The 27,336-nt window shown below is 42.1% G+C and overlaps 3 protein-coding genes across 4 annotated transcripts; all 3 read left to right on the forward strand.

The window, feature by feature from the left end:
* The first annotated feature begins 375 nt into the window (after nt 1-375).
* Nucleotides 376-10,603, forward strand: LOC112227580 (annexin A13-like). Its single transcript, XM_042308546.1, has 11 exons — nt 376-521; nt 1,542-1,617; nt 1,805-1,899; nt 2,520-2,690; nt 2,810-2,843; nt 5,789-5,868; nt 6,161-6,229; nt 6,315-6,416; nt 6,637-6,712; nt 6,980-7,092; nt 8,923-10,603. Exons 1-11 carry the CDS (start codon nt 399-401, stop codon nt 9,040-9,042), a joined length of 1,059 nt encoding a protein of 352 aa, XP_042164480.1. The 5' UTR covers nt 376-398; the 3' UTR covers nt 9,043-10,603.
* Nucleotides 10,604-12,191: 1,588 nt separating this feature from the next.
* On the forward strand, nt 12,192-19,585 carry LOC112227881 (annexin A13-like). Its single transcript, XM_024392851.2, has 11 exons — nt 12,192-12,711; nt 14,009-14,084; nt 14,282-14,376; nt 14,535-14,705; nt 14,799-14,832; nt 16,651-16,730; nt 17,069-17,137; nt 17,223-17,324; nt 17,458-17,533; nt 17,676-17,788; nt 18,119-19,585. Exons 1-11 carry the CDS (start codon nt 12,610-12,612, stop codon nt 18,236-18,238), a joined length of 1,038 nt encoding a protein of 345 aa, XP_024248619.1. The 5' UTR covers nt 12,192-12,609; the 3' UTR covers nt 18,239-19,585.
* Nucleotides 19,586-22,222: 2,637 nt separating this feature from the next.
* LOC112245408 (coiled-coil domain-containing protein 106-like) lies at nt 22,223-27,260 on the forward strand. 2 transcript variants are annotated; one of them, XM_042308951.1, is made up of 5 exons: nt 22,223-22,485; nt 23,148-23,364; nt 24,037-24,255; nt 24,472-24,681; nt 25,649-27,260. In XM_042308951.1, exons 2-5 carry the CDS (start codon nt 23,157-23,159, stop codon nt 26,026-26,028), a joined length of 1,017 nt encoding a protein of 338 aa, XP_042164885.1. In that variant the 5' UTR covers nt 22,223-22,485; nt 23,148-23,156; the 3' UTR covers nt 26,029-27,260. The 2 variants fall into 2 exon arrangements, with proteins under 2 accessions (XP_042164885.1, XP_024269258.1); XM_024413490.2 differs by having other exon boundaries at nt 22,225-22,530.
* The last annotated feature ends 76 nt before the right edge of the window (nt 27,261-27,336 follow it).

Genomic DNA, 27,336 nt, shown 5'->3' on the forward strand with positions numbered 1-27,336 from the left:
TTTGATTCAATCGACATTTTCTTTGGAATGTTTTAGCAGGTCTAGCGCCAATTCGATTTGCGTTCATAGCTCTTAGGCGACTTGATTTACTTGGGTATATTTTTTGTAATTATTGATAAATCCATATTTACTAGTATAGACAATTTGAGCACAAAGTTCATATCTTTATTATTCTGAGTAGCATATGTATCAATGTAGTCTCTTGGAATCATCTTTGAGTATAACATAGTTTGGAGAATAATAATATCCCCATAGTAATCGTAAATGTAGTTTTGTGTTCATAACATTTCAAATTTAAGGATGACGATCTTAGATGTTCGCCTTTCGAGTCGCTATCTCCGACGTAAGTAAATGGTTAACTGAAGGAGGTGCTTTCAATTCCGTTATATTTCTGCGCGATGACGTTGCACATTCTTTTTACTCGCCAGTCCTTCCACAACTACGGTAAAGAATCCGACTCTCGTCAGCAGCCCAAGACTCACAACAGCGAGACAAACCTTTCGAAAATGGGCAACTGTCAAGTGAGTACCATGCTTGTTTTTTTTTACGCACCAAACGTAGGCCTATGCGCATGCTGAAATTGCTGCTAGAAATGCGAATGAAATGTTAAAATTTAGGCCCTACTCTATGGTCAGAAAAAAACATCTCGAAGATGTGGGGAAAAAACGTAGTAAAATAAGGCATATCTATTGAAAAGTATAGGCCTATAAAATACGTTGAATACATTTTTACAATTGCTGTGTAAATGTTTAATTGTATAAGGAATGTGGACATCTTCATCAAAACGATTATCCAAACGACATTCCACACTAATCTCAAATACAAATCTCGCGTAATTTGGTCAACTGCTTGCAGAATGTGTGGCCACGGGAGATTTACACACTACCACAATTGAATGCGGGGTTATGGATCACTTTCTGAGGTTGATTTAAAATGTAAAAAAATCCACATAGCCCTTGACATGTCACACATGCGACTCATGTGACAGTGAGGCAGGGGAAACGCAGCGGAAGTCGCCACTGCGGAATTCGTCACAATCCCGTTAGATTGATGTAGGCCTAAACAATGAGTGAATCCGAGTGGAAGGCTATGGGGGGGGATTAGGGCGGTGAGTGTGTTTCCATTGTCCTCTCAATTTCGCCTATGGGGCGCTACACCCTTCTACTTTGTTTGGTTAAAACACGGCAGCGGCCAAATTCCTGAGCCAGTGCATTTCTTGCCATGGCGTTCTCCCCCTCCCATGTCATGTTACATTCTAATAGGCTTACGGCAGTTTTATTACATATGTGAACAATTGATTCAAAACTTTTATAAAGCTATTCAGATGTCCAATTTTTTGTTGATTTGAGGGGTGGCAGACATGATGACACCTATGAAGAACTAGGCTAAGGGAAAGCAGAAATTACAATAGATTAGGCCTACTAAGTGTGTGTTTAAAAAAAACAACAACACAACATTGAGATACAATGGTGATGGTTGTGTTGATATTAGCATTTTATTGTCTTGTTTATGTCATAACAAAAACAAATGGTTAATTTCAGCCCACTATCGTGCCATATGAGGAGTTTGATGTTATGGCTGATATAAAGGCCATACGCAAAGCCTGTAAAGGCTTGGGTAAGTTGCAATCTTTTTAGTTAATTCATAATTCTGGCATTCCAGGGATGCTTCTACTCCGTGAGTGAGAGATTGACAGACCGTTCCAAACAATGTGTGTTTACTTATAAGTAACATATCTGTGCAAATGCTTTTTAAAGGTACAGTGTGGCACCAGTTTATTTATTGATTGTGTCCTGTTGTGCAGGCACTGATGAACAAGCCATCATTGACATACTGGCTAACCGCTGTGCAGCCCAGCGGATGGAAATTAAACAAGCCTATTTTGATAAATATGACGATGTGAGTATCAAACACATTTTTATTAAAAGTAGAAGAATCTGACCATTGCACCGGTTCCAATCCAAGTACCAATGCCGTTTAGCAAACTCCAGGCGGTGCTATGGTCAGATGACATGAAAATAGAGGTCTTTGGTCACACATACCAGTCGTGGGTTTGGTGTTGAAAAAGCGATGCATGTGCAGAAAAGAGCCTCATACCTACTGTAAAATATGGTGGTGGATTTCTGATGTTATGAGGCTACTTTGCTTCCACTTGTGCTGATGCCTATGTTAAGGTCTAAGACATTTTGAAGTACAAGGACATTTTAGCCCAAAACCTGGTCGCCTCTACCAGGAAGCTGAAACTTTGCTGCAAGTGGATCTTCCAGCAAGACAACCACCCCAAGCACACATCAAAATCCACAAAGAAATTGTTAATTGACCACAAAATCAACATTTTGCCTTGGTCTTGGACTTGAACCCCACTGAAAACTTGTGGTTTGAATTGAAGAGGGCAGTCCATAAATGCAGATGAAGGATATCAAGGATCTGGAAAGATTCTGTATGAAAGAATGGTCAGAGACCCCCCTCCCAATGTGTTCTACAATCTCTCTTTTGCTTTCTCTCTTTCTCTGGAGAAGGAGTTGGTGGAAGTGCTGAAGAGTGAGCTGGGGGGGAACTTTGAGAATGCCGTCCTGGCCATGCTGGACCCTCCAGTCGTCTATGCAGTGAAGGAGCTCAGGAGGGCAATGAAGGGAGCAGGCACTGATGAGGATACTCTGGTGGAGATTCTGTGCACTGCCACAAATGCTGTACGGTTTCAGTTTCATTCTGAATAGAATCCTATAAGTCATGGGAAATTGAAAATGCTGTTCAACATTTAAAAACATAACGGTCTGCTTAAGATTTATTTTTCGCTGTTTCCCAACAGGATATTCACATGTTCAAAGAATGCTACTTTCAGGGTAAGTATCAATTTCATCCTCACGCTGCACCTTAAAGCTGGCATCCTTATTAATGGTGAAACAGCCACATCCAGCCAGTACCAATGCTACCCCTCACTCAATCAAGTTGTCTTTTTACGTAATTATTTCTAACAGAATACTTACCAGGGTTGTGAATGCAGGAGGACACTCATTGGGCTCCAGTTAATAGTTGGCATAACTTGAGAGACCCATAAGGCTTTGTGGCATACAGGTCACATGGTCAAAATCTAGAACAGTGACTAAAGTTCTAAAGCAGGCGGTACCTGCTGTACTAGGCGGCGATACAGCCTGACAGGGTGCTCTCAATGCTGCGTCTGTAGACGTTTGTGAGGCCAAGCTGTCCGTGTGAATGGACCCTTTTAGGTTGCCAGTGGCGTGCACACCGAGGAACTTGAAGCTTTTGAACCTCTACTGTGGCCACGTCTACGTGGATGGGGGCGTGCTCTCACTTTTGTCTCCAGTAGTCCACGAGCAGCTCCTTCGTTTTTGTTGACGTTGAGGGAGAAGTCATTCTCCTGGCACCACTCCGGTTAGGACTCTCCCCACCTCCTTGTAGGCAGTCTCTTCATTGTTGGTAATCAGGCCTACCACTGTTGTGTTGTCAGCAAATTTTGATGATTGAGTTGGAGACGTGCGTAGCCACACAGTCATGGGAGTACAGGAGTGGGCTAAGCATGAACCCGTGTGGGGTCCCCGTGTTGAGGAATAGCGTGGCAGAGGTGTTGTTGCTTACCTTAACCACTTGGGGTCGGCCCGTCAGGAAGTCCAGGACCTAGTTGCACAGGGAGGGTTTCAGTCCCAGGGTACCTAGCTTAGTGATGAGCTTTGAGGGCACTATGGTGTTGGAGGCTGAGCCGTAGTCCATAAACAGCAATCGCAAACTGCCATCTAGCCAGGTTTTTGGGTTTGGATACGTTCTAACTGAATCAGGGCCATTCTGTTTCCATCCTGCCCATCCTGTTGTTTTCTGTGCTGCTGATTCACTTTTGATTAGGGTTGTGATTTTAAAAAAAAAGTATGTATGTATGTATGTACAGTGCCTTGAGAAAGTATTCGGCCCCTTTGAACTTTGCGACCTTTTGCCACATTTCAGGCTTCAAACATAAAGATATAAAACTGTATTTTTTTGTGAAGAATCAACAACAAGTGGGACACAATCATGAAGTGGAATGACATTTATTGGATATTTCAAACTTTTTTAACAAATCAAAAACTGAAAAATTGGGCGTGCAAAATTATTCAGCCCCTTTTACTTTCAGTGCAGCAAATTCTCTCCAGAAGTTCAGTGAGGATCTCTGAATGATCCAATGTTGACCTAAATGACTAATGATGATAAATACAATCCACCTGTGTGTAATCAAGTCTCCGTATAAATGCACCTGCACTGTGATAGTCTCAGAGGTCCGTTAAAAGCGCAGAGAGCATCATGAAGAACATTGAGCACACCAGGCAGGTCCGAGATACTGTTGTGAAGAAGTTTAAAGCCGGATTTGGATACAAAAAGATTTCCCAAGCTTTAAACATCCCAAGGAGCACTGTGCAAGCGATAATATTGAAATGGAAGGAGTATCAGACCACTGCAAATCTACCAAGACCTGGCTGTCCCTCTAAACTTTCAGCTCATACAAGGAGAAGACTGATCAGAGATGCAGCCAAGAGTCCCATGATCACTCTGGATGAACTGCAGAGATCTACAGCTGAGGTGGGAGACTCTGTCCATAGGACAACAATCAGTCGTATATTGCACAAATCTGGCCTTTATGGAAGAGTGGCAAGAAGAAAGCCATTTCTTAAAGATATCCATAAAAAGTGTTGTTTAAAGTTTGCCACAAGCCACCTGGGAGACACACCAAACATGTGGAAGAAGGTGCTCTGGTCAGATGAAACCAAAATTGAACTTTTTGGCAACAATGCAAAACGTTATGTTTGGCGTAAAAGCAACACAGCTCATCACCCTGAACACATCATCCCCACTGTCAAACATGGTGGTGGCAGCATCATGGTTTGGGCCTGCTTTTCTTCAGCAGGGACAGGGAAGATGGTTAAAATTGATGGGAAGATGGATGGAGCCAAATACAGGACCATTCTGGAAGAAAACCTGAGTCTGCAAAAGACCTGAGACTGGGACGGAGATTTATCTTCCAACAAGACAATGATCCAAAACATAAAGCAAAATCTACAATGGAATGGTTCAAAAATAAACATATCCAGGTGTTAGAATGGCCAAGTCAAAGTCCAGACCTGAATCCAATCGAGAATCTGTGGAAAGAACTGAAAACTGCTGTTCACAAATGCTCTCCATCCAACCTCACTGAGCTCGAGCTGTTTTGCAAGGAGGAATGGGAAAAAATGTCAGTCTCTCGATGTGCAAAACTGATAGAGACATACCCCAAGCGACTTACAGCTGTAATCGCAGCAAAAGGTGGCGCTACAAAGTATTAACTTAAGGGGGCTGAATAATTTTGCACGCCCAATTTTTCAGTTTTTGACTTGTTAAAGTTTGAAATATCCAATAAATGTTGTTCCACTTCATGATTGTATCCCACTTGTTGTTGATTCTACACAAAAAAATACAGTTTTATATCTTTATGTTTGAAGCCTGAAATGTGGCAAAAGGTCGCAAAGTTCAAGGGGGCCGAATACTTTCGCAAGGCACTGTGTGTGTGTGTGTGTATATATATAAATAAGAAAACACACCTTATAAAAAAAAAATAACACCCATAAAAACAAGATGTTTTTTTTTTTACCACAATCCTGAATCAGAAGTTAATCAGCAGTACAGAAAAATCTTAACAGAATGACACCCACTTTCCACAATGGCTCAAATAGAATGACATCAGCAGTTATATAAATAACAAGGCAACTCCCATTCCTCTGCCCTTAATCTCATATTATCTCTGTCTGCCTGTCTGTGACTTTTCTAGTGCATGAACGGGACCTGGAATCAGATGTCGAAGGGGACACTAGTGGAGATGTGAGAAACCTGCTCACTGCTCTTTTACAGGTAAGTGGCCCCATGGTTTCACTCTTGGATTCTTGCCATGTAACACAATTAGATTTCTTTGGACTGAAATCGAGCTCCCTCTGCCTGACCTCTCTCTTAACCCTAAGTCTCTCTCCCTCGGTCTCTCTCTCTCGCTCTTTCGCTCACGCGCACACACACACACGTTGGCTGTCTGCCTGCTTTTCCAATGTCCTTTCATTAGTAAAATGGAGGCCAGATACAATATCCTGAGCCAGACAGAAAGGCTACATTTCATCTCACCACAGAAGTCAGTGAAAGCTTTCTGTTCTAGGGCACCAGAGATGAGACTTACGATGTGGATGAGGGTCTGGCTGAAGCAGATGCCACCGCCCTGTTTGAGGTATGGCACGGAGAAGTGCATTCAAGAAACAATAATATCAAAAAGTAGATTTACCTGTTTTATTTCAATCCTATTTACTATTTAGGCTGGTGAGGGATGTTTTGGGACGGATGAATCCACTTTCAGCTTCGTCCTCGCCAACCGAAACTACCTTCAGCTACAGGCCACCTTCAAGGTGTATGAGCAGGTGGGTCTGCTATTAGCAGCCTATGTCTGTTCACACAAGCTGAAATGAGTGCCTTGAATATTTATAGATATAAATAATAATAAATGGTTATACTTCAATGTTTTTTATTTAGAACCTGTGGAGCTTCCAATTAAATAGACTTACATCGGGCTCCTTTTGCTGTAGCTATCCTCTGTACCAGTGTTTATGCTTATATTCATTCCCTCCCTGCTTTGCCCAGCTCTCTGGAACAGAAATTCTGGATGCCATTGATAATGAGGTCTCTGGGACACTGAAGGACTGTTACATCACACTTGGTATGTATACAAGTTGGCGTATGTGTGTTTGTGTATGGGTGCAGAGATCTGAGGCCAGAGACACCGAAGGGATGCATGTGACTTGAGTAAAGTGGGTATTACTCAGTATTTAGTTGGTTGTGTGGGTGGCTGTTCAGAATTTCCTCTAGCTAGCCTGCGTTTATTCAAAATGTCAAATGGTGTTTTACAATACAGGCCTATAAACCAGTAACGAATTAGAAGTGAATGACAGTATATTCGAATGCCTTTTTGATTTTCTATTTTCAGTGAGGGTTGCTAAAAACCCTCAGCTGTATTTCGCCCGGCGACTGAATGAAGCCATGAAAGGAGCAGGCACTGATGAGGACACCCTCATCCGCATCCTTGTATGCCGCTCTGAGGTACGGTAACCTATGGATCCAAACTCTCTGACAGAACCTTAGCATGGTTCTTGGGTCTATCAGACACCAAATCATTTGTGACCACTGACTGCATTGTGATTGCATGCATTTAAGTGATTTGTTGAATAGTTTGTGTTATGGACACGTGATCATTTCTCCATAGCACATTTATAACACTGGGGGAGGCTATGCTATCAAGCAAGGCTATACTAACTTTGTGGACTACCATGGCAACACTTGAATGCATTATAAACTCAGCAAAAAAAAATTATAAAAGAAAAAAAAAAAAGAAACATCCTCACTGTCAACTGCGTTTATTTTCTGCAAACTAACATAATATTTGAATGAACATAACAAGATTCAACAACTGAGACACAAACTGAACAAGTTTCACAGACATGTGACTAACAGAAATTGAATAATGTGTCCCTGAACAGAGGGGGGTCAATCAAAAGTAAGTCAGTATTTGGTGTGGCCACCAGCTGCATTAAGTACAGCAGTGCATCTCCTCCTCATGGACTGTACCAGATTTGCCAGTTCTTGCTGTGAGATGTTACCCCACTCTTCCCACTAAGGCACCTGCAAGTCCTCGGACATTTCTGGGGGGGAATGGCCCTAGCCCTTACCCTCTGATCCAAAAGGTCCCAGACGTGCTCAATGGGATTGAGATCCGGGCTCTTCGCTGGCCATGGCAGAACACTGACATTCCTGTCTTGCAGGAAATCACACACAGCACGAGCAGTATGGCTGGTGGCATTGTCATGCTGGAGGGTCATGTCAGGAGGATGTCTTCCCTGTAACGCACAGCATTGAGGTTGCCTGCAATGACGACAAGCTCAGTCCGATGATGCTGTGACACACCACCCCAGACCATGACGGACCCTCCACCTCCAAATTGATCCCGCTCCAAAGTATAGGACTCTGTGTAACGCTCATTCCTTTGACGATAAACGCAAATCCGACCAACACACTAGGTGAGACAACCGTGACTCGTTAGAGAAGAGCACTTTTTGCCAGTCCTGTCTGGTCTGACGACGTTGGGTTTGTGCCCATAGGCGACGTTGATGCCGGTGATGTCTGGTGAGGACCTGCCTTACAACAGGCCTACAAGCCCTCAGTCCAGCCTCTCTCAGCCTATTGTGGACAGTCTGAGCACTGATGGAGGGATTGTGCGTTCCTGGTGTAACTCGGGCAGTTGTTACCATCCTGTACCTGTCCCGCAGGTGTGATGTTCGGATGTACTGATCCTGTGCAGGTGTTGTTACACATGGTCTGCCACTGCGAGGACGATCAGCTGTCCGTCCTGTCTCCCTGTAGCGCTGTCTTAGGCATCTCACAGTACGGACATTGCAATGTATTGCCATGGCCACATCTGCAGTCCTCATGCCTCCTTGCAGCATGCCTAAGGCATGTTCACCCAGATGAGCAGGGACCCTAGGCATCTTTCTTTTGGTGTTTTTCAGAGTCAGTAGAAAGGCCTCTTTAGTGTCCTAAGTTTTCATAACTGTGACCTTAATTGCCTACTGTCTGTAAGCTGTTAGTGTCTTAACGACCGTTCCACAGATGCATGTTCATTAATTGTTTTTCATTGAACAAGCATGGGAAAGTGTTTAAACCCTTTAAAATGAAGATCTGTGAAGTTATTTAGATTTTTACGAATTATCTTTGAAAGACAGGGTCCTGAAAAAGGGATGTTTCTTTTTTTGCTGAATTTACATGGCTCAGGGAATTGTGTAATCATATAAGAAAATGCCCCTTTTAGACTACTTGACTTGGAATCTAAAAGCAGACAAATGTCAGCTAAAGAGGTATGTGTATTCTGTTCAACAGTACGATCTGGAGACCATTAAAGACATGTACCTGGAGAAGTATGACATGTCCCTGAAGGATGCCATCAAATCTGAGTGTGGTGGAGACTTCAAACGTCTCCTGCTGGCTATCTGCCATTGAGAGAGCGGCAAGAGAGCAGAGTGCCTGAAAGGGACCGAGGGTGCTGCTGCTCACTCCTGGACAAAGTAACACTACTTACAATCGGTCCTACTGTCCTCAAACATGCAACATTCTCGGATAGGGCAGGGGGTGGAACTGGAGATAGCTCAAATCCAGCTGGTTCTGTTCTCCTGATTTGGCATTGATGTCTAGGTTCCCTACAAAAGTGTTATCAATATGTGGCTGCTATATTTGATCTACTTATCTAAAGGCAGTTGGATGCTCATAACATACCATGTAGTGTGATTGGTTTTGATCGAGAGGAGTGCTAGGACTAGAGACTTACCTTAGACCAGCGCTCCACATTACCAGTGAAACTTAGTAGCCCTAGTCCTTGAAATTCTGTTTACTATGTACAGTTGTGTGACTAGATCTCAAATTCCTAAATTCTCTTTTCTGCAGTTAAATTGAAGTTCAGTAGGATCAGGTGGTTTAGTGCTTGGTAGGAAGGTCAGTCTGCACACAAGGGCATTTGTAGGAACTGGGACAGGGTGTTGCTGGTAGATTATGGTTCTGCATTGTATTGGACGTATCTGTCTTCTACAGATGAGACCTATTCCATTGAGCAGTGATCATATTTTTGAGCTTGCATTTAAAATGATCAACAAACATTTTGTCCATGCTTAGTGAGACACCAATTTGGATTTGATCTATCCAGTGCCAGTACCTTCCACCCCAAACTCCATCTTCAGTATTAACAAGTGTTTATAAACTGTTAGCTAGCTAGTTATGTGCAATCTGTCCATCTACCTTGAAGTTATAACTTAAATGAAGGAGAAATGAAAGTGTCCTTATGAAGCAATGGTTTTTTATATGACATGAATCAATGCACATATAATTTTGATATTATTTTAAAATAATCAACACTACCACTCCAAAGATAAGTACATTGTAATTCTACTGTCTGATTAATCTTCACGGTGTCAGTCAAAAACAGTTATTTAATTTAAACTAACTATGTATTGACTTCATGCTTCAATATGTTGCAAGGGAAACTGCTGTGACAAATCTTCAAACACCTCATAAAATGTTTGTATTGCAAGACTAACACTAAAACTATTAACTGCATTAAGACTGCAGTATTATATATCATTCAAATGTGTTTAAAGATTTACTGTATCCACAAGAAGGTATTTGAAAAGGTCTCGGAAGGTATTTGAGAAAAGATTTAGACTTGTAACTATGAAGTATCTAAACTCTTTGAATAGCATGGTCTAAAATGTTACGACCACTGTCACTTCTGTGTCCCATAATGGCAGCAGTATTTTTAACATTCCTATATTAGGAATTAGGTCATATTAGAAAGTCCTGTAATCTCAGCTGAATAACTTGAGATATTTGTAACATTTTATAATGCTGGCTAGGCTACTATGAATTCCATGCAAGAGAGGATAATGTCAACAGGTTTCAGACCGTGCACACCTGCCCTTATGAAAAGATATGGAATAGGGACCAATATTTGCCTCTGTATCAGCAAAATATTACATGCAAATTACAGAATAAAATTTATCTTAGATTATTATTTTTATTTTTTTGTGTGAACATGTTTATGGAATCATATTTTACTGTACCTATTCAATGTTTATTGGCCTAGATATAGGGATACATAAATATCATTAGTGTAAAAGGGGAAATGTTACAATCACTGCAAAGTGCTCATGTTTCAAAGTTGATGTGATTTATAGACTGTACAGGGAAGACAACCTTAATATTCAACCTCCCGTCCTTCGAATACAGTTTGTTTCATGCTCTCTGTGATGAATCTTTGGTCGTGTTCCCCTCCTTAGATGTTACATGCATCAACCAATGGTTGCATGCCACCTCATCGACTGTTCTGTCAGAGACCAGATTGCTATATTGTGGGTTGTGTTCCTCTGCTCAGAGCAATGACTGTATATGAATGGACAAAGCCATTGATCACCTGAAACCATTCATTCCTATGTGAAGACTGAAAAGCGCATTGAAGCCAAATGAAGTCAGTTAAGATGGTGTCTCATGGAGACATAAAATGCTCAGTTTAAGATATTCTAGGAAGTGACGTTGCAGGCAAGCTCAGTGCTGCCCCCTCATTGAGTAACTCAAATTGAAGGCTGAATTGGGTACTGCAGACTGCAATTTGCAACAAAAAAACGAATATCTATTCTTCTGGGTGCGATTTTAATATAATCGGTTCAAGGACATACATCTTGTGTATTAGAAGTAATTATTGTATTAGAAGTAATTATTGTTACCATGATTTTCTTCAACTTTGTATTTATGTATGCGAAGACTGACCACAAAGATTGCCATTTTTCCATTCACTATAATGGGGATCCTGTTTTCTGCTAACAGTGCCTGGAGTATCGCGGTCAGCCTTGAACTTCCGGGGCTTCATCACAATGAGAGGGGGCAGTCGTTCTCCCCTGGGTGCAATTACCATGAAAGTCCTGGACCAGATATAATGACGAGATATCTATGTCTCCGCCCTAACAATGGGATTCGTTGTCCACAGAGCGGAACGGCGGCCTGTCAAGCTCCTGCCTACTCATCTATTTGAATACTATTTTGAATATTCAATGTGTGTTGACGTCAACCACCTGTACTCAATGAAGAGTGAGATGCTATGCTATACTCATGAATATGCATAGGCCGTCTCGAATTTCAACAGGGACAACCCCAATATAAAGTGTTTTTCTCAATGTTGCGGAGTCACGTGCATCACACTTATATCAGTAAACTCGAAACAACATTAAGAAACTTCTATTAGATCAAATGAGCCTCACGTATCAAAATAGCAATTCATTTTTATCTTGACTAAATTTGACACTCGCTAGTTTTCCCCCATACAAAACGTCTCACTTGCTTAATAATTAATGATCTGCTTAACGTGGACAGATTTTGGGCGGAGTAAACGCTCATGCTTCGCCTCTTCCTCTCTGGGCTTAGAGCAGGGGTGTCAAACTAATTCCATGGAGGGCCTAGTGTCTGCTGGGTTGCCTTTTTTTCTTTCAATTAAAGATCTAGACAATCAGGTGAGGGGAGTTCCTTACTAATTAGTGACCTTAATTTATCAATCAAGTACAGGGAGGATCAAAAACCAGGAGACATTCAGCCTTCTGTGGAATTAGTTTTGACACATGTGGCTTATAGTTTTACCAAAGATAAGTTTAGAAACTCTGTGGTTTTAGCCAGAGACAGAAGAGGAAGTGAGACAGCCCACACGCTGTTTTTTCTGGTTCAATGAAAGTCAATTAACTAAATCATATTTCACTTAGGGCCCCCAAAAGGCTAGGGCTAGCTCTGTCTACATGTGTGGGTAGGTAGACCTGTGAGCCACTGCAAACCCCATCAATGTTGCACATCCCTGAACTAAGTAAACCAGACCCAGCTGCTATTTCATTGGTGTCTATGGGAGACACACCCAGTTAAGTAGACCGGATCTCACACATTTATTTCAATTGTAAACGGCCTGAGTGAACTGTCTTTATTTATCCACCATCTTTGATTTTAGCCTTGCTAAATCGTAGTTGATCTCGCGAGTTTACATGAATGTCCGCTACCACATCTGGTAAATACGAGGATATCTCAACTATATACCTCAGTGATCTCAACGCAGCGGGACAAATATCTGTAAAAATGGGAAACTGCCAAGTAAGTACCGACACCTACCATTGTTTTATAATTTTACAAAGATGTGATAAAATGAAGTAAAACCGGGGCAGGTCGATTGGAAATGATAGGCATTTGTGAATATTATCTAGGCTACTATGTAGGCCAATATGTTTTTTATTTGTTGGTCAATTATCATTGTAGAGTGGATTATAACGGATTATAATGTTATAACGCCATCAGAAAACTATTTTGAGTTTGTTTCCGACATTCCACACTGTACCACAACTGAATGTAGAATTATAATAGATTATGCAATTTTTATACAGATTGACATATTGGGTCAAATCTGTCACCGTGATTTATTAAATCCAAGTGCCCTACAAATTACAAACCAGCGCATGTGACAGGCCTGGGGAAACGCAGAGGAAGCAGCCACTCCTCTGCGGAATTCCTCACAATCCCGTTTAGATTAACCTAAATAATGAACGAGTGAATCAGAGAGGAAGGGTACGGGTGGGAGCAGAGCATGAGGGTGTTTCATAGAGATAGATGACTTACCTTTGCTAATATGGAGTCCGCGACATCATGGGCAATGCCATTGAGACTCTGTATTTTAAAGTAGTCAATATTCTTATTTTGTGTTTGAAAGAAGCATAAAGCTAATATTGGGGATTGAACCAAGTCTGATGCGTTAAGTTATTGTTGCCACTAGGTGGCAGTGATTTTTACCGGTAGCTTTAAGCCATTTACTAACCATAGGCAACTAAATTTGAAGAAGAATGCAATGTTGTGATCATTGGCTGATCACTCCCAACCCATAGGAATCCCCACCCAGTTGACTATTATAAAATGGTGAAAGCCCTCAATGGCACTGTCCGTGTTAAAACGGTTATGTCCATCTAGAGTCCTCTGTATTTTTCTATGGGGTGTTTCCATCGTCATGTCTCAGTTTCGGCTATGGGGCGCTGCGCCCATCTACTGTTTGATTAACACACATCCGCCGCCAAATTCCTGAGCCAGTGTGTTTCTTGCCATTTCAGTTCACTATATTCTCCCCTCCCCCATGTCATGTTACGTTGTTTCTAATGCTACAGTGTTATTACATAATACATACCTAAAAAGGCCTACTGATTTCAATGTTTTTAAACTAATGTGATGTTAAATAGTTTATTTCTTACTAGGATTGGAAGGGAGGGTAGACTAGACCAGGCTACTATATAAGGGAAATCATGCATCAAACTGCTCCTAAAACGTTTGTATTAAGGTGTTTTCTTTTTTAATGTGGCTATTAGCTAGTCTGTAGAGCATGCCATAACGATTATCTTTGTTAATTTAGCCCACAATCATGCCATGCGAGGACTTTGATGTTGTGGCTGACATAAAGGCCTTAAACAAAGCCTGCAAAGGCTTGGGTAAGTTGCGATATTTTTTGTTAATTTATAGCATTCCAGGGATGTTTCTGCTCAATGAGTGAGAGTTGTGTGGGTTACTTACAATGAACAAATAGCTGTGCCCAAGCTATTTTAATGGCACAACATTGTGCCATAGTCCAAATAGGGCCTACGGGTGGTATTTGTGTTTTTTTTTATGGTTATATTTTGTTGTACAGGCACTGATGAACAGGTCATCATTGACATACTTACTAACCGCTGTGCAGCCCAGCGCATGGAAATTAAACAGGCCTATTTTGACAAGTATAAGAATGTGAGTACTAAACTAATTCATTTTATAGTAAAGGAAAAATGTACATCTTATACCGCACCAAGAAATATGTCGTTTTGCATAACCGAAATGTGTGGCTAATTTGAGGAAACCAGCCAACCACACCCATCTCTCTCTCTTTCTCTCTTTCTCTGGAGAAGGAGTTGGTGGATGTGCTGAAGAGTGAGCTGGGGGGGAACTTTGAGAATGCCGTCGTGGCCATGCTGGACCCTCCAGTCGTCTATGCAGTGAAGGAGCTCAGGAGGGCCATGAAGGGAGCAGGCACTGATGAGGATACTCTGGTGGAGATTCTGTGCACTGCCACAAACGCTGTACGGTTTCAGTTTCAAGATTAGAAGAAAAACTGTCGTCTTAATATGTATTTATTTCCCCTCATTCTCTTTTTTTTTTTCTCCCCCCAACAGGATATTCACATGTTAAAAGAATGCTACTTTCAGGGTAAGTATCAATTTCGCCCTCACACTGCACCTTAAAGCTGGCATCCTTAATGGTGAAACAGCCACATCCAATTGAGATATGACATCAACAAAGAAATGACTGCAAATAACACATTTTTTAAATCTCGGACACCATTGCACGTGTGATAGAAAGCACAATATGTACTGCGCATTTTGTTTTACCAAGAGTCATGCTCCTCAGCTCGGGAACAAAAACAATAACAACTGTAGTTGGGCGGCCAGTGGCACAGTTTCCCCCTACCGGGCATGACATCTTTGAAGGGACGACCTCATATTCATAATCTCCAGCACCACCTCAACATCGATATATGTGAAAAGACAAGTGTTTCTGATGACATCATACGCAAACACTGACATCATCTGGTATGTCGTGATTTTAACCAACTATGAGTAGGCAAAGGTTACTCCACCAGTTACTTTATTAACCTTTGCCTGCTCATAGATGGCTAAAATCACATGATGTACACCAGATGACGTGGAAATCTGGTGTGCATCTTTTTCACTTGCAAAACAGAGAAACTCACTGTTTTCACGTGTTGATGTTGGGGTGGTGCTGGAGATGATTAATTATGAGCTGCCCAAACTCCAGTGGATTACGCGCTGTCAAGCCATTATTAGAATGGTGAGGTTACGTGATGGCTAGTCATTTTATTTCCATGTCAATTTCCAACCGTCTACTAGGGGCAACGCGAGTGTCTTAACATCGAGTTGGCTCGCGTCAAGCTAGGGTGTTGAGGATGGGCTAAACCGTAAAATACAGCTCCGAACATTGCGGGTTTCAATCCCTGTACTAGGCACTCATTTTTGAATTGTAATTTTATTCTAACCCTGACCAACACCTTAACCCTAACCTTACCCACTTGGAATTAATGCCTAAACGTAACCCATGACCTTAACACTTACTCAGAATTCATACCTAAACTTAACCCTCAAGGTTAGTTTCAGTTTTCCGTAGTTTGACTGATAACTACAGATGTAGGATCTTCATTTGAGCCAGTATAATACAACAGATTAATAATCCTGCAGCAACAGGAAATGTGAATTATTATGTGGATAATAAATCATGGAATTTGTTTTGTCATGGTCTGACACTTTAAAATGGAAATTAAAAACTTTTGAAGCCTTTTAAAACCTTGAATACACTACACGTTAGCATTTCCTGCTGAGCAGGAAAATTCTCTGCAACAGAGTGACCAACTTAAAACCCTACATCTGTAACAGATGGCAACACACACCATAATGAGCCACACACTCTGTAATCTCTGTTTCCTGCAGTTACGGCAACTCTCTCTGTCTGCCTTAGAGGTTGTGTTGAATATAAGGTTGAAAATATATATATTTTCCCCCATTAACTTAATCAAGTGTCTTTTTGCATGATTATTCATTATATGATATTTACTAAAGTTGACAAAGGCTAACAGGAAGAAGCCATGAAGTGAACCTAACTCATTTGGCTAGTTTAGGGCAAGAGGTCATAGTTTGCATGACCCGTAAAGTCCATAGGCTTGCCATCCCAACCACACTGGTCACCTTATTCTGCTCATCCAGTTGTTTTCTGCACTGCTGATTCTGTTCTGATTTGGGATTGTGATTAAAAGACATATCTTGTTGTTATGGGTGGGTTTTCCACCATGCCTATTCCCCTTTGGCTTAGATAGAATAATGATATCAGTTGTCATGACAACAAGGGAACACCTATTCCTCTGTGCCTCTCAATGTTACATCAGCCTTTAACAGTATATTCCCAATTTTTCTGTTGCGTTCTCTCTCTCTCTTTGTTTCTCTGTGACTTCTCTAGTGCATGAACGGGACCTGGAATCAGATATCGAAGGGGACACTAGTGGAGATGTGAGAAACCTGCTCACTGCTCTTTTACAGGTAAGTAGCCCCATGGTTTCACTGTTGGATTCTTGCCATGTAACACAATTCCCTTCCCTTCTTTGGACTGAAATCAAGCTCCCTCTGCCTGGCCTCTCTCTTAACCCTACGCCTCTCTCTCTTTCTGACTCACTCACTCACTCCACTCACTCCACTCACTCACTCACTCACTCACTCACTCACTCACACACACACACACACACACGTTGGCTGTCTGCCTGCCTGCTTTTCCAATGTCCTTTCATTAGTAAAATGGAGGCCAGATACAATATCCTGAGCCAGACAGAAAGGCTACATTTCATCTCACCACAGAAGTCAGTGAAAGCTTTCTGTTCTAGGGCACCAGAGATGAGACTTACGATGTGGATGAGGGTCTGGCTGAAGCAGATGCCACCGCCCTGTTTGAGGTATGGCACGGAGAAGTGCATTCAAGAAACAATAATATCAAAAAGTAGATTTACCTGTTTTATTTCAATCATATTTACTATTTAGGCTGGTGAGGGATGTTTTGGGACAGATGAATCCACGTTCAACTTTATCCTGGCCAAAAGAAACTATCTGCAACTTCAGGCCACCTTCAAGGTGTATGAGCAGGTGGGTCCACTGTTAGCAGCCTATATCTGTTATCAGTCTCTTTATTTTGTACGAACAGAAGGCTCCATGTGATCTATCCTCTGTACTGCTGTGTATGCTTAGTGTTATGCTAACCCTGTTTCGTTTGTCCCAGCTCTCTGGAACGGAAATTATGGATGCCATTGAGAATGAGGTCTCTGGGACACTGAAGGGCTGCTACATCACACTTGGTGTGTACACAACTTAAAAGCAGTACATTCAACTAGATTAAAAAGTTACTCACTTGAATACGATGTGTCAGGTGCCTTACAAAAAGCTATCTTTATTTTGGTTGAGAAAATCAGTGTATATTAAGGCATTTTCTCTTTTCAGTGAGGGTTGCTAAGAACCCTCAGCTTTATTTCGCCCGGCGACTGAATGAAGCCATGAAAGGAGCAGGCACTGATGAGGACACCCTCATCCGCATCGTCATATGCCGCTCTGAGGTAATGTATGGACATGCACTCTGACAGAGTCTTAGGATCGTGCTTTGTTCTATCAAAGACACCAAATACGTTTGACTACTGACTACATGCATTAAATGTATATTAAATACTTTACTTTATGGTAAAAATAATGACATGAAAATAGGTTAGGGGTATGTCATCCAAAGAGACTATGCTAATTTTGCCGACTACCTCGGCAGCAATTGCAAATGCATTATACATGGCTCAGGGAAATCATTAAGAAAATGCCCCTTTTAGACTACTGGACTCGGTTGATTAATCTAAAAGCAGACAGAGGTCAGCTGATGAGATGTGTATTCTGTTCAACAGTACGACCTGGAGACCATTAAAGACATGTACCTGGAGAAGTATGACATGTCCCTGAAGGATGCCATCAAATCTGAGTGTGGTGGAGACTTCAAACGTCTCCTGCTGGCTGTCTGCCATTGAGGGAGGGAGAGGGCGGGAGGGAGAGATATAGAGAGGGAGGAGAGATCAGAGTGCCTAAAAGGGACCGAGGGTGCTGCTGCTCATTCGTGGACAAACTAACGCTACTTACAATCAGTCCTACTGTCCCCAATCATGCGACATTCTCGGATAGGGCAGGGGGTGGAACTGGAGATAGCTCAAATCCAGCTGGTTCTGTTCTCCTGATTTTGCATTGATGTCTAGGTTCCCTGAGTATACTAAAGACAGTTGTGTGCATGTGACATGATTAGTTTTGATCTAGAGGAGTGCTAGGACTAGTATAGAGACTTAACATACTATACTTTAGACCAACAATCCATTTTACCATTGGAACATATAGTGGCTCTAGTCCTTGAAGTTATCTCTAGATATCAAGTTCCCAACATTCTCTTTGCTGCAGTGAAATTAGTTAAGTGAAGTTCAGTAGGATCAGGTGGTTCAGTGCTTGGTAGGAAGGTCAGTCCGCACACAAAAAGGCATTTGTAGGAACTGGGACAGGGTGTTGCTGGAAGATTACAGTAGAGCATTGTATTGAACTTATCAGTCTTATACAGATAAGACCTATGTCCAATGCAGCATGTACATTTAATAGGATCTGTAGTGCACAGATATGTGGCAGTTTATAAATAATTTCTATTTCAACATGACATGCATTGCCGATTAAAACTGCATTGCCCTAGAGCAGTCATAAGGAATATTTTTGACCCACCTGGGAACTTGTGTACAAATATGTAATGGTTCATATTTTTACCCTTGCATTTTAAACGGGCAGCAAAACATTTGGTCCATGTTTAATGAGACGCTATATAGATTTGATCGATCCAGTGCCAGTATCTTCCACCCAAACTCCATCTTCAGCATTAACGAGTGTGTAGAACTGTTAGCTAGGGTATTAAAATATTACCTTTTTTTTTATTTAGACGACAATATTATATTCGATAAATGTGTTTACAGATATAGCCACAAAAAAGGTGTTAGGGAAGGTATTTGAGGCAATGTAGGAAGGTATGTGTTCTTATGACACTAAGAATAGTCAATTGTGTGTTGCGTAACAGCAGCTGTATTAACATATTAGGCTTTTGGTCATATTAGAAAGTCCTGTAATCTCAGCTGAATAACTTCAGATACCTGTATTTATAGCAATTTCTAATGCTGACTACTGATGTGAATTTAATTCAAGAGAGGAAATGTTAACAGGGTTTAGGCCGTGCACACCTGCCCTTATGGAAAGATATGGAATAGGGACCAATATTTGCCTTTGTATCAGCCAAATAATGTGTTTAACAAATAACCACATGACAATTACAGAATAAAATGTATGTTTATTAACATTTTTCTGTGTGTGTTTGTCTTTGAACATAAGCCTAATATAATCACATTTTCAATTATTTATATAGTACCAGTCAAAAGTTTGGACACATCTACTCATTCAAGGGTTTTTATTTTTTTTACTATTTTCTACATTGTAGAATAATAGCGAAGACATCAAAACTCAGAAATAACACATATGGAATCATTTGTAACCAAAAAAGTGTTACAAATAAAAAATATATTTTAGATTCTTCAAAGTTGGCACCCTTTGTCTTGATGACAGCTTTGAACATTGTTGGCATTCTCTCAACCAGCTTCATGAACTCTTGAAGGAGTTCCCATATGCTGAGCACCCGTCGGCTGCGTTTTCTTCACTCTGCGGTCCAACTCATCCCAAACCATCTCAATTGGGTTGAGGTCGGGTGATTGAGGCCAGGTCATCTGACGCAGCACTCCATCACTGTCCTTCTTGGTCAAGTAGCCCTTATGCAGCCTGGAGGTGTGTTTCTTGATCATTGTCCAGCTGAAAGCCAAATTATAGTCCTACTAAGTGCAAACCAGATGGGATGGCGTAACGCTGCAGAATGCTGTGGTAGACATGCTGGTTGAGTGCTATGAATTCAAAATAAATCACAGACAGTGTCACCAGCAAAGTACCATCACACCTCCTTCATGCTTCACGGTGGGAACCACACATGCGGAGCTCATCTGTTCACCTACTCTGCGTCTCACAAAGACACGGCGGTTGGAAGGAAGAGTGGACCAAAGCGCAGAGTGGAAAGTGTTCATGATATTTATTTTCAAGAAACACTCAAACAAAAATAACAAATTGAAAAACCAATGCGAACACTTCCATCAAGGCACAGACACTAAACAGAAAATAACACCCCACAAAACCCAAATGGAAAATCACAACTTATATATGATCCCCAATCAGAGACAACGGTAGACAGCTGCCTCTGATTGGGAATCACACTCGGCAAAAACAACAAAGAAATAGAAAACAGATATTCCCACCCGAGTCACACCCTGACCTAACCAAACATGGAGAATAAATAAGGCTCTCTAAGGTCAGGGCGTGACAGTACCCACTTCGGTGGCGCCTCCAGTGCAGGGACCGTCGCCGGGACCTCCGGACCGTAGATCATCGCTGCAAGCTCTTGACTGGGGACTGTCGCTGGAGGCTCCGGACTGGGGACCGTTGCTGGAGACTCCGTGCCCTGGATTTTCACTGCAGGCTCCGGGCCATGGATCATCACCGGAGGCTTCGCGCCATGGATTATCATTGGAGGCTCTGGGCCATGGATTATCATTGGAGGCTCCGTGCCATAGATCATCACTACAGGCGCCGGGCCATGGATCGTCACTGGAGGCGCCGGGCCATGGATCGTCACTGGAGGCGCCGGGCCATGGATCGTCACTGGAGGCTTCGTGCCATGGATCATCACTAGAGTCTTCGTACGTGGAGCCGGAACAGGTCTCACCGGACTGAGGAGACGCACTGGAAGCCTGGTTCGTGGATCTGCCACAGGGCTTACCATGCTGGTGAGACATGCTGGAGGCCTGGTACGTGGTACCGGAACAGGTCTCACCGGACTGGGGAGATGCACTAGAAGCCTGGTGCGTGGAGAGAGCACCAGAAACACTGGGCCGTGGAGGCGCACTGTAGGTCTCGAGCGTAGAGCTGGCACAACCCGTCCTGGCTGGATGCCCACTTCCGCCCGGCAAATGCGGGGCGCTGGCACAGAGCGCAACAGCCTGTAAACGCTCACTGGAGACACCGTGCGCATCACCGCAAAACACGGTGCCTGACCAGTCACACGCTCCCCACGATAAGCATGGGGAGTTGGCTCAGGTCTAAACCCTACCTCCGGCAATCTCCCCGTGCTTCCGTCGTTGAGCTAACTTCGTATAGTCACCGTTCCGCCTTCGCTGCCTCCATCTGCACCCTTGGACGGCGATGCACTTCTGTCGTTGAGGTAACTTTTCGTATCGTCACCGTTCCGCCTTCGCTGCCTCCATCTGCTCCATTGGACGGCGATACACTCGGCAAAAACAACAAAGGTTTTCCCACCCGAGTCACACCCTGACCTAACCAAACAGAGAATAAATAAGGATCTCTAAGGTCAGGGCGTGACAATAAGTCTATCTTCTGTATACCACCCCTACCTTGTCACAACACAACGGATTGGCTCAAACGCATTAAGAAGGAAAGAAATTCCACAAATTAACTTTTAACAAGGTGCATCTGTCAATTGAAATGCAACGATGTCATCAAGGCAAAGGATGGCTACTTTGAAGAATCTCAAATATAAAATATATTTTGATTTGATTAACACTTTTTTGGTTACTACATGATTCCATATGTGTTATTTCATAGTTTTTATGTCTTCACTATTATTCTACACTGTAGAAAATAGTACAAATAAAGAAAACCCCTGGAATGAGTAGGTGTGTCCAAACTTTCGACTGTTAGTGTGTATATCATTAGTGTAGACTTGGCAATTTTACACTCAAACTCCCTAGGTGCACATGTTTGTCATTGTCAGAGGTCAAATAGCATTTTTCTGCCATCACCCCATTAAAATGGACATTTAAAATGGTTAAAGTAAGGGTTATGATTAAGGTTAGAGTTAGGTTAAGGGTAGGGGTTAAGGTCAGGGTAGGGACGCTCCAAGGATCTTGGATATTACTATACCCCTTTCCTCGTCTTTGACACCACTACAAAGAGACAGCAGCCCGCGTCACCTCCAATAGTGTATCCGTAAAAAAAAAAACGGTTATATAGCGACCACAAGCGGCTATTCAGGCTAGGCTACTACGAAGGATGCTCTTATCTGCTGAGACGCATGCATTGGACACCTGCATGACGAAACTACTATTTTGGAAAGAAGTAACCTGCAAACTGCCAAACCTCGGTTTGTAGTGTTAAAATATTTGGAAGTAAAAGGTTTTTCAAGACGGTAAGGTCACAAAGGCACATTAGTGGCTCTATTTTGCTGCCTAGTTTGCAGCCATTTGCATCCATCTTGAAAGGTTAATTATCGCTCATAAAGAAATGGTAGCATATTATAATGCGTTGACACAATACAACCAACGGTTTAAAGTCATATCTTTGTGCTAAAACAGTAATTTGACAGATTTGTTTATATTAAAAATGCCTACGTAATGAATATACTGCTATAGTAAGTAAATTATTACTGAAAGATCAAATGCATTGTCCTTTGTACGCAACTTTCATTTGTAATAATTAACTGTGTAACTAATGAATAGTTAATAATAATGACACACTGACTGTAATGTAAAAGCCTATATTTTTACTGGTTTTACTACTTTTATGAATTTGAGCATCTGAGTAAATTTGACAAATCTCTAGGTAGGTGTATGTTAGGCATCTCCATGGAAACCTCAAGCGTGTGTGTGTGTGTGCGTGCACCAGACACATGCCTGGGGTCAAGGTTAGTGGAGGTTTAAAGTTATTACTCAGAGGGCATTTTATGTGTTATTTTAGAAAGTTATACCAAACAGTGCATTGCAACACTGGCCATGCCTTCTTTTTCCCTATCTCCCTCCCAAGTAGAGACTAGAGATGTCCTCTGTGTGGCAACAGGAGCCGATAGTGTACTCCCCCAGTGTAGAGATCGATTCTAGTACCGTGAGGAGGAAGGCCCGGGTGGGTTCCTCACAGCACTGGCTAAAGCAAGAGCATGACCTGGAAGTTGTCAAGTGGGAGAGCATGACCTCTGGAGCAACTAGCGATGTGGAGCAGGACAACACACCCAGCAGTGCTGTATCCAGTAAGAATGCCTTAAGATGACTTTATTACCCATAATCCATGTATTGTCCTAGATCTTCCAGTGGGTTGTGTGTATTCACACACTGGTGGCTGATATGTCCAATAATACTACTGTATTACAACTGTATAATAATACTTTGGTTCATTAATAAAACATGTATTGCGTCAGTGTGCAGCTAGCTTCTATTTCTCACTACTAAATGTATCATCATGTTCCCAGGGGTGAAAGTAGACATAACAAAACTGTTTTATGGGCCTAATCATAGAATTACATATAGAATCCATATTAAATCAATAGTGGGCCTAATCGTAAACATATCTGTTACACAGAACACAAAAAGGCAAGCGTCATTAGGCCAGAATTTATGCGTCCACTGCTGTCGTTGCGCATCTTCGTGTCGGCCACTCATCTTTGCCTTGGCAAAATGTTTTTAAAAATGTTGTCGAACCAAATCGCATTTTGGAGCGTAGGCTGTACCACCCGTTTCAAAGTCCATTCGCTAACTGTTCATGCCTCTGACATACGGTAAAGATAGAAAGTGGTGTAATAGTCTACAGTTTTCTTGACATTTTGTTTTAATGATTATGATATGCTCATGTTATACCGGTACGGCATACTACCACTATTTTTTTTTGTAATTCACCTTATTTTCACCCCTGGGTGTTCCTCCAGCGGCCTCCCAGCCTGAGGGAAGCCTGCCTCCCCGGGTCATGCTGACCATCACCAAGCTGCAGTGCATGCTGGAAAGTAAACAGGAGCGCATTGCTGCCCTGGAGAGACAGGTGGAGGACCTGCAGCAGGACAGGAAGTTCCTCAGGAGCCAGATTGAGAACCTGACCAGCCAGCGCTCTGTCCCAACCTTCACTACCACCGCCACTTCAGCCGCTGAAGGTCAGTGCCCCCAGTCCTGAATGGTGCTGTTGTTACAGTGGACTGGACAGTGGAATCTGTATGTATTATTTAAATGGGGATTTGTATGTTATCATAAGGACCTAATTTAGTGTTAAATACTTATTTACCTCTATTTTATAATGTATCTCCATATAATGTAAGAAATAAGTGAAAGGTGGGAATAAAAGCGGATCACTCCGTCTTGTCTCATCACAGCACCTAAAGCGGGGAAGTCACTGTATTCCGAACCCAAACCCCGGAAGAGAGAGAGGGTTGCATCATCCAGCTCTTCCTTCAGTAATGAAAGTGGCTCAGAAATGTCTGTCTCCACCGTTATGTCCGGAGCCTCGAGCGACCACAAGAAGCGGAGACACCACAAGGACAGGAGGAGAGGAAAGAAAGGGAAAGACTACAGCAGGAAGAGAGGTATGCTAAAAAGGGTATTCTTATCATGCCAATGAGTACTGTACAAGTTCGCTTTCAGCATCTGATCGGTTTGTACTTTTCCCATTCATTTTTTAAAATCGTTCTGCCCACAAATAATAAACAAATCCATCTGATAGTATTGACTCAGTTAGCCAGCAGCATACCACCCTGTATCTCACTGCTGGCTTGCCTCTGAAGCTAAGCAGGTTTGGTCCTAGTCGGTCGCTGGATAGGAGACCAGATGCTGCTGGAAGTGGTGTTGGAGGGCCAGTAGGAGGCACTTTTTCCTCTGTTCTGAATAACAATATCCCAGGGCAGTGATTGGGGACATTGCCCTATGCAGGGTGCCGTCTTTCGGATGGACGTTAAACGGGGGTCCTGAATGTCTGTGGTCACTTAAGATCCTATGGCACTTAACCCCGGTGTCCTGGCTAAATTCCCAATCTGGCCTTCAGACCATCATGGCCACTTATTCATCCCCAGCTTCCAATTGACTCATTCAACCTCCCCCTTCTTCCCTGTAACTATTCCCCAGGTCATTGCTGTAAATGTCAGTCAATTTACCTTGTAAAAAATAGTTATTGTTTGAAAAGTATCAAAACGTCAGGAACTATATTCAACATTTCATCATATAATTGTTATAATAATGTTAGAATTAAATGTTCAGAATATGTTTTTATACTAAAATATTGATTTGAGAGATCAAGCCAAAGCCTTTTAGTGAAATGTAGTTGCAAATTATAGCAGCAACTAAAAAGAGCAATTGGAATTTTTTTGACTGGATCCACGGAGACTGCATGCAATACCTATTTTCTTTAAGACAAAAGGGTAAGTTGTCTTCCTCAACATTGAACCATTTTTCAACTCTTCAATCCCCACATTCCAAATCAGTTTTCATACAGTTCAGCACTTCTCGCACGGACATACCATCTTCCCCTTCATCATTGTCTCTCTCTCTTCTCCTCAGCCACTGGCGTCCAGTACGTGATCCACCGCTACAAACAAGTCCTCTCGGCCTTCATCAAGAAGAAGAGCATGAGTGGCGCTTTCCGTCACTACGGCATCGACAGGAACACCATTGCCAACACGGCGTCCATCGCTGAGCTCTACCTGGCAGCCAAGGAAACCCTGCCGCTGGTGGGGATGTTCCGCCCACGAGAGGAGACCCTGGTGAGCTACGCCCAGAAGTGTGCCCTAGTCATTGAGACTGACGTGGCGTTAGCCAGGAAGATTGAGCAGATGAAAGCCACAGGGGAGCTCCTGCCCATCACTGTAAAAAAGGCTAGGGTCATGCACTCTGCTCACCAACAGCTAGGGGGCACTGCTGAGAGCCTGTTAATGGGCTGATGATGTAGCTAGGGGGCTTTGAGGGGTGAGTTGGACTGGAAGTGAAGAACAATTGTTTGACAGATTGGAGACATATTTAATTTAAAATTGGGGTCCTGGGTTGATATAATCACATGAGAAGGATTTCTCTGCCTCTCTTTATTTATTGCAATGTAACTATTAGTGTATCTAGAATGCCTTCTTTAAAAGTAATGATTGTTTTCCTATCGTTTTTTTTGATATCGTATGAATAAAATATTCAACAGGTTTAAGCGGGGACACTTCACACATGTTCCCAGAAGACCATGTCTTTTTGCTTAGGAATTTTCCTCACTCAATAATTGCCATTCATTCATAGTGGTCTGTGCTGAACAAACACGGTACTAAACAAACAAAGTACTGAACAAACACGGTTGCAGCTAGCCATAGCCACAGAATGGGTTTTTCCTGTAGCATACATGACTTACACCAGTAGAAGTAGTGACTTTTGTTTGACAGTGTTTTTCCCTGGAAGTATCCCTCTATATTTGACTTAATGTTGATAATAACTCATCTGAAGATTCCATATTGCTGCCCTTTCCCTTGCAGACCCAAGGACAAATAGACAGTAAACTCATTGTGATGGTCAGAAATGACACATAGCTGAATGGTTATCTTCGACGGAGACTAGAAATATGTGATGAGAAACATCCACCAGATGGCACTGCACTCACTTCAATGGATGTTTACACCACTACTTCTGTAATCCTGAGTACATTTTCCAGGAGTATTTTTCCAAAATGGTGGACACTATGTCTGCTTCCAGAGAGCACTTTGATATTATTTTATTTCTTGCACCTAAGTATTTATTTGGTTTGATATTTTGAAAACCACACAGTTGGTATGTGTATACTGATGCATTTGGAACATGCTGCCATTTTTAGGGCTGTGATTTACACATTGACTTAGCTTAGTAAAATATTGCGGTTTTTAGGTGTTTTAACTCACAACCTTCAGAATTTAGGAGAATAAAATAGAATACCTGCTATTAATTGATGGTGTGAACAAGCATTGAACTACTGTTAGTCCTACCTAGGGATGGGTTATCCAATGTACTGTTGTGAATTATAATTGCTACTATGGACAATTCTTCTGTTGACACTGGGCTATATTCACTTTTTGTTTCAAGTTTGTTCACTTATCTCTCAAACTATGATTCTTCAAAACATATTTTACTTCTTTGAATGGTTTGAGAAATAAAGTTTTTAGCAATACTCTTGTGCAGTTTTGAATGTTCTTGGCTGTACCTCCTTGTATTTGTGACATCACATCAACATGATCTCATGACCA

This window comes from Oncorhynchus tshawytscha, linkage group LG29, assembly GCF_018296145.1.
Source record: "Oncorhynchus tshawytscha isolate Ot180627B linkage group LG29, Otsh_v2.0, whole genome shotgun sequence".
Lineage (NCBI taxonomy): Eukaryota > Metazoa > Chordata > Actinopteri > Salmoniformes > Salmonidae > Oncorhynchus > Oncorhynchus tshawytscha.

Excerpts from the sequence above, each read along its gene's own strand:
- LOC112227580 (XM_042308546.1), top strand. The coding sequence starts at position 399 with ATGACGTTGCACATTCTTTTTACTCGCCAGTCCTTCCACAACTACGGT. Across the intron at positions 6,230-6,314 it reads ATGCCACCGCCCTGTTTGAG|GCTGGTGAGGGATGTTTTGG; the intron begins GTATGGCACGGA and ends TTTACTATTTAG. Across the intron at positions 6,713-6,979 it reads GGACTGTTACATCACACTTG|TGAGGGTTGCTAAAAACCCT; the intron begins GTATGTATACAA and ends TTCTATTTTCAG.
- LOC112227881 (XM_024392851.2), top strand. The coding sequence starts at position 12,610 with ATGTCCGCTACCACATCTGGTAAATACGAGGATATCTCAACTATATAC. Across the intron at positions 12,712-14,008 it reads TAAAAATGGGAAACTGCCAA|CCCACAATCATGCCATGCGA; the intron begins GTAAGTACCGAC and ends TTGTTAATTTAG. Across the intron at positions 16,731-17,068 it reads TGCTCACTGCTCTTTTACAG|GGCACCAGAGATGAGACTTA; the intron begins GTAAGTAGCCCC and ends TTTCTGTTCTAG.
- LOC112245408 (XM_042308951.1), top strand. The coding sequence starts at position 23,157 with ATGTCCTCTGTGTGGCAACAGGAGCCGATAGTGTACTCCCCCAGTGTA. Across the intron at positions 23,365-24,036 it reads ACCCAGCAGTGCTGTATCCA|CGGCCTCCCAGCCTGAGGGA; the intron begins GTAAGAATGCCT and ends GTGTTCCTCCAG. Across the intron at positions 24,256-24,471 it reads CGCCACTTCAGCCGCTGAAG|CACCTAAAGCGGGGAAGTCA; the intron begins GTCAGTGCCCCC and ends GTCTCATCACAG.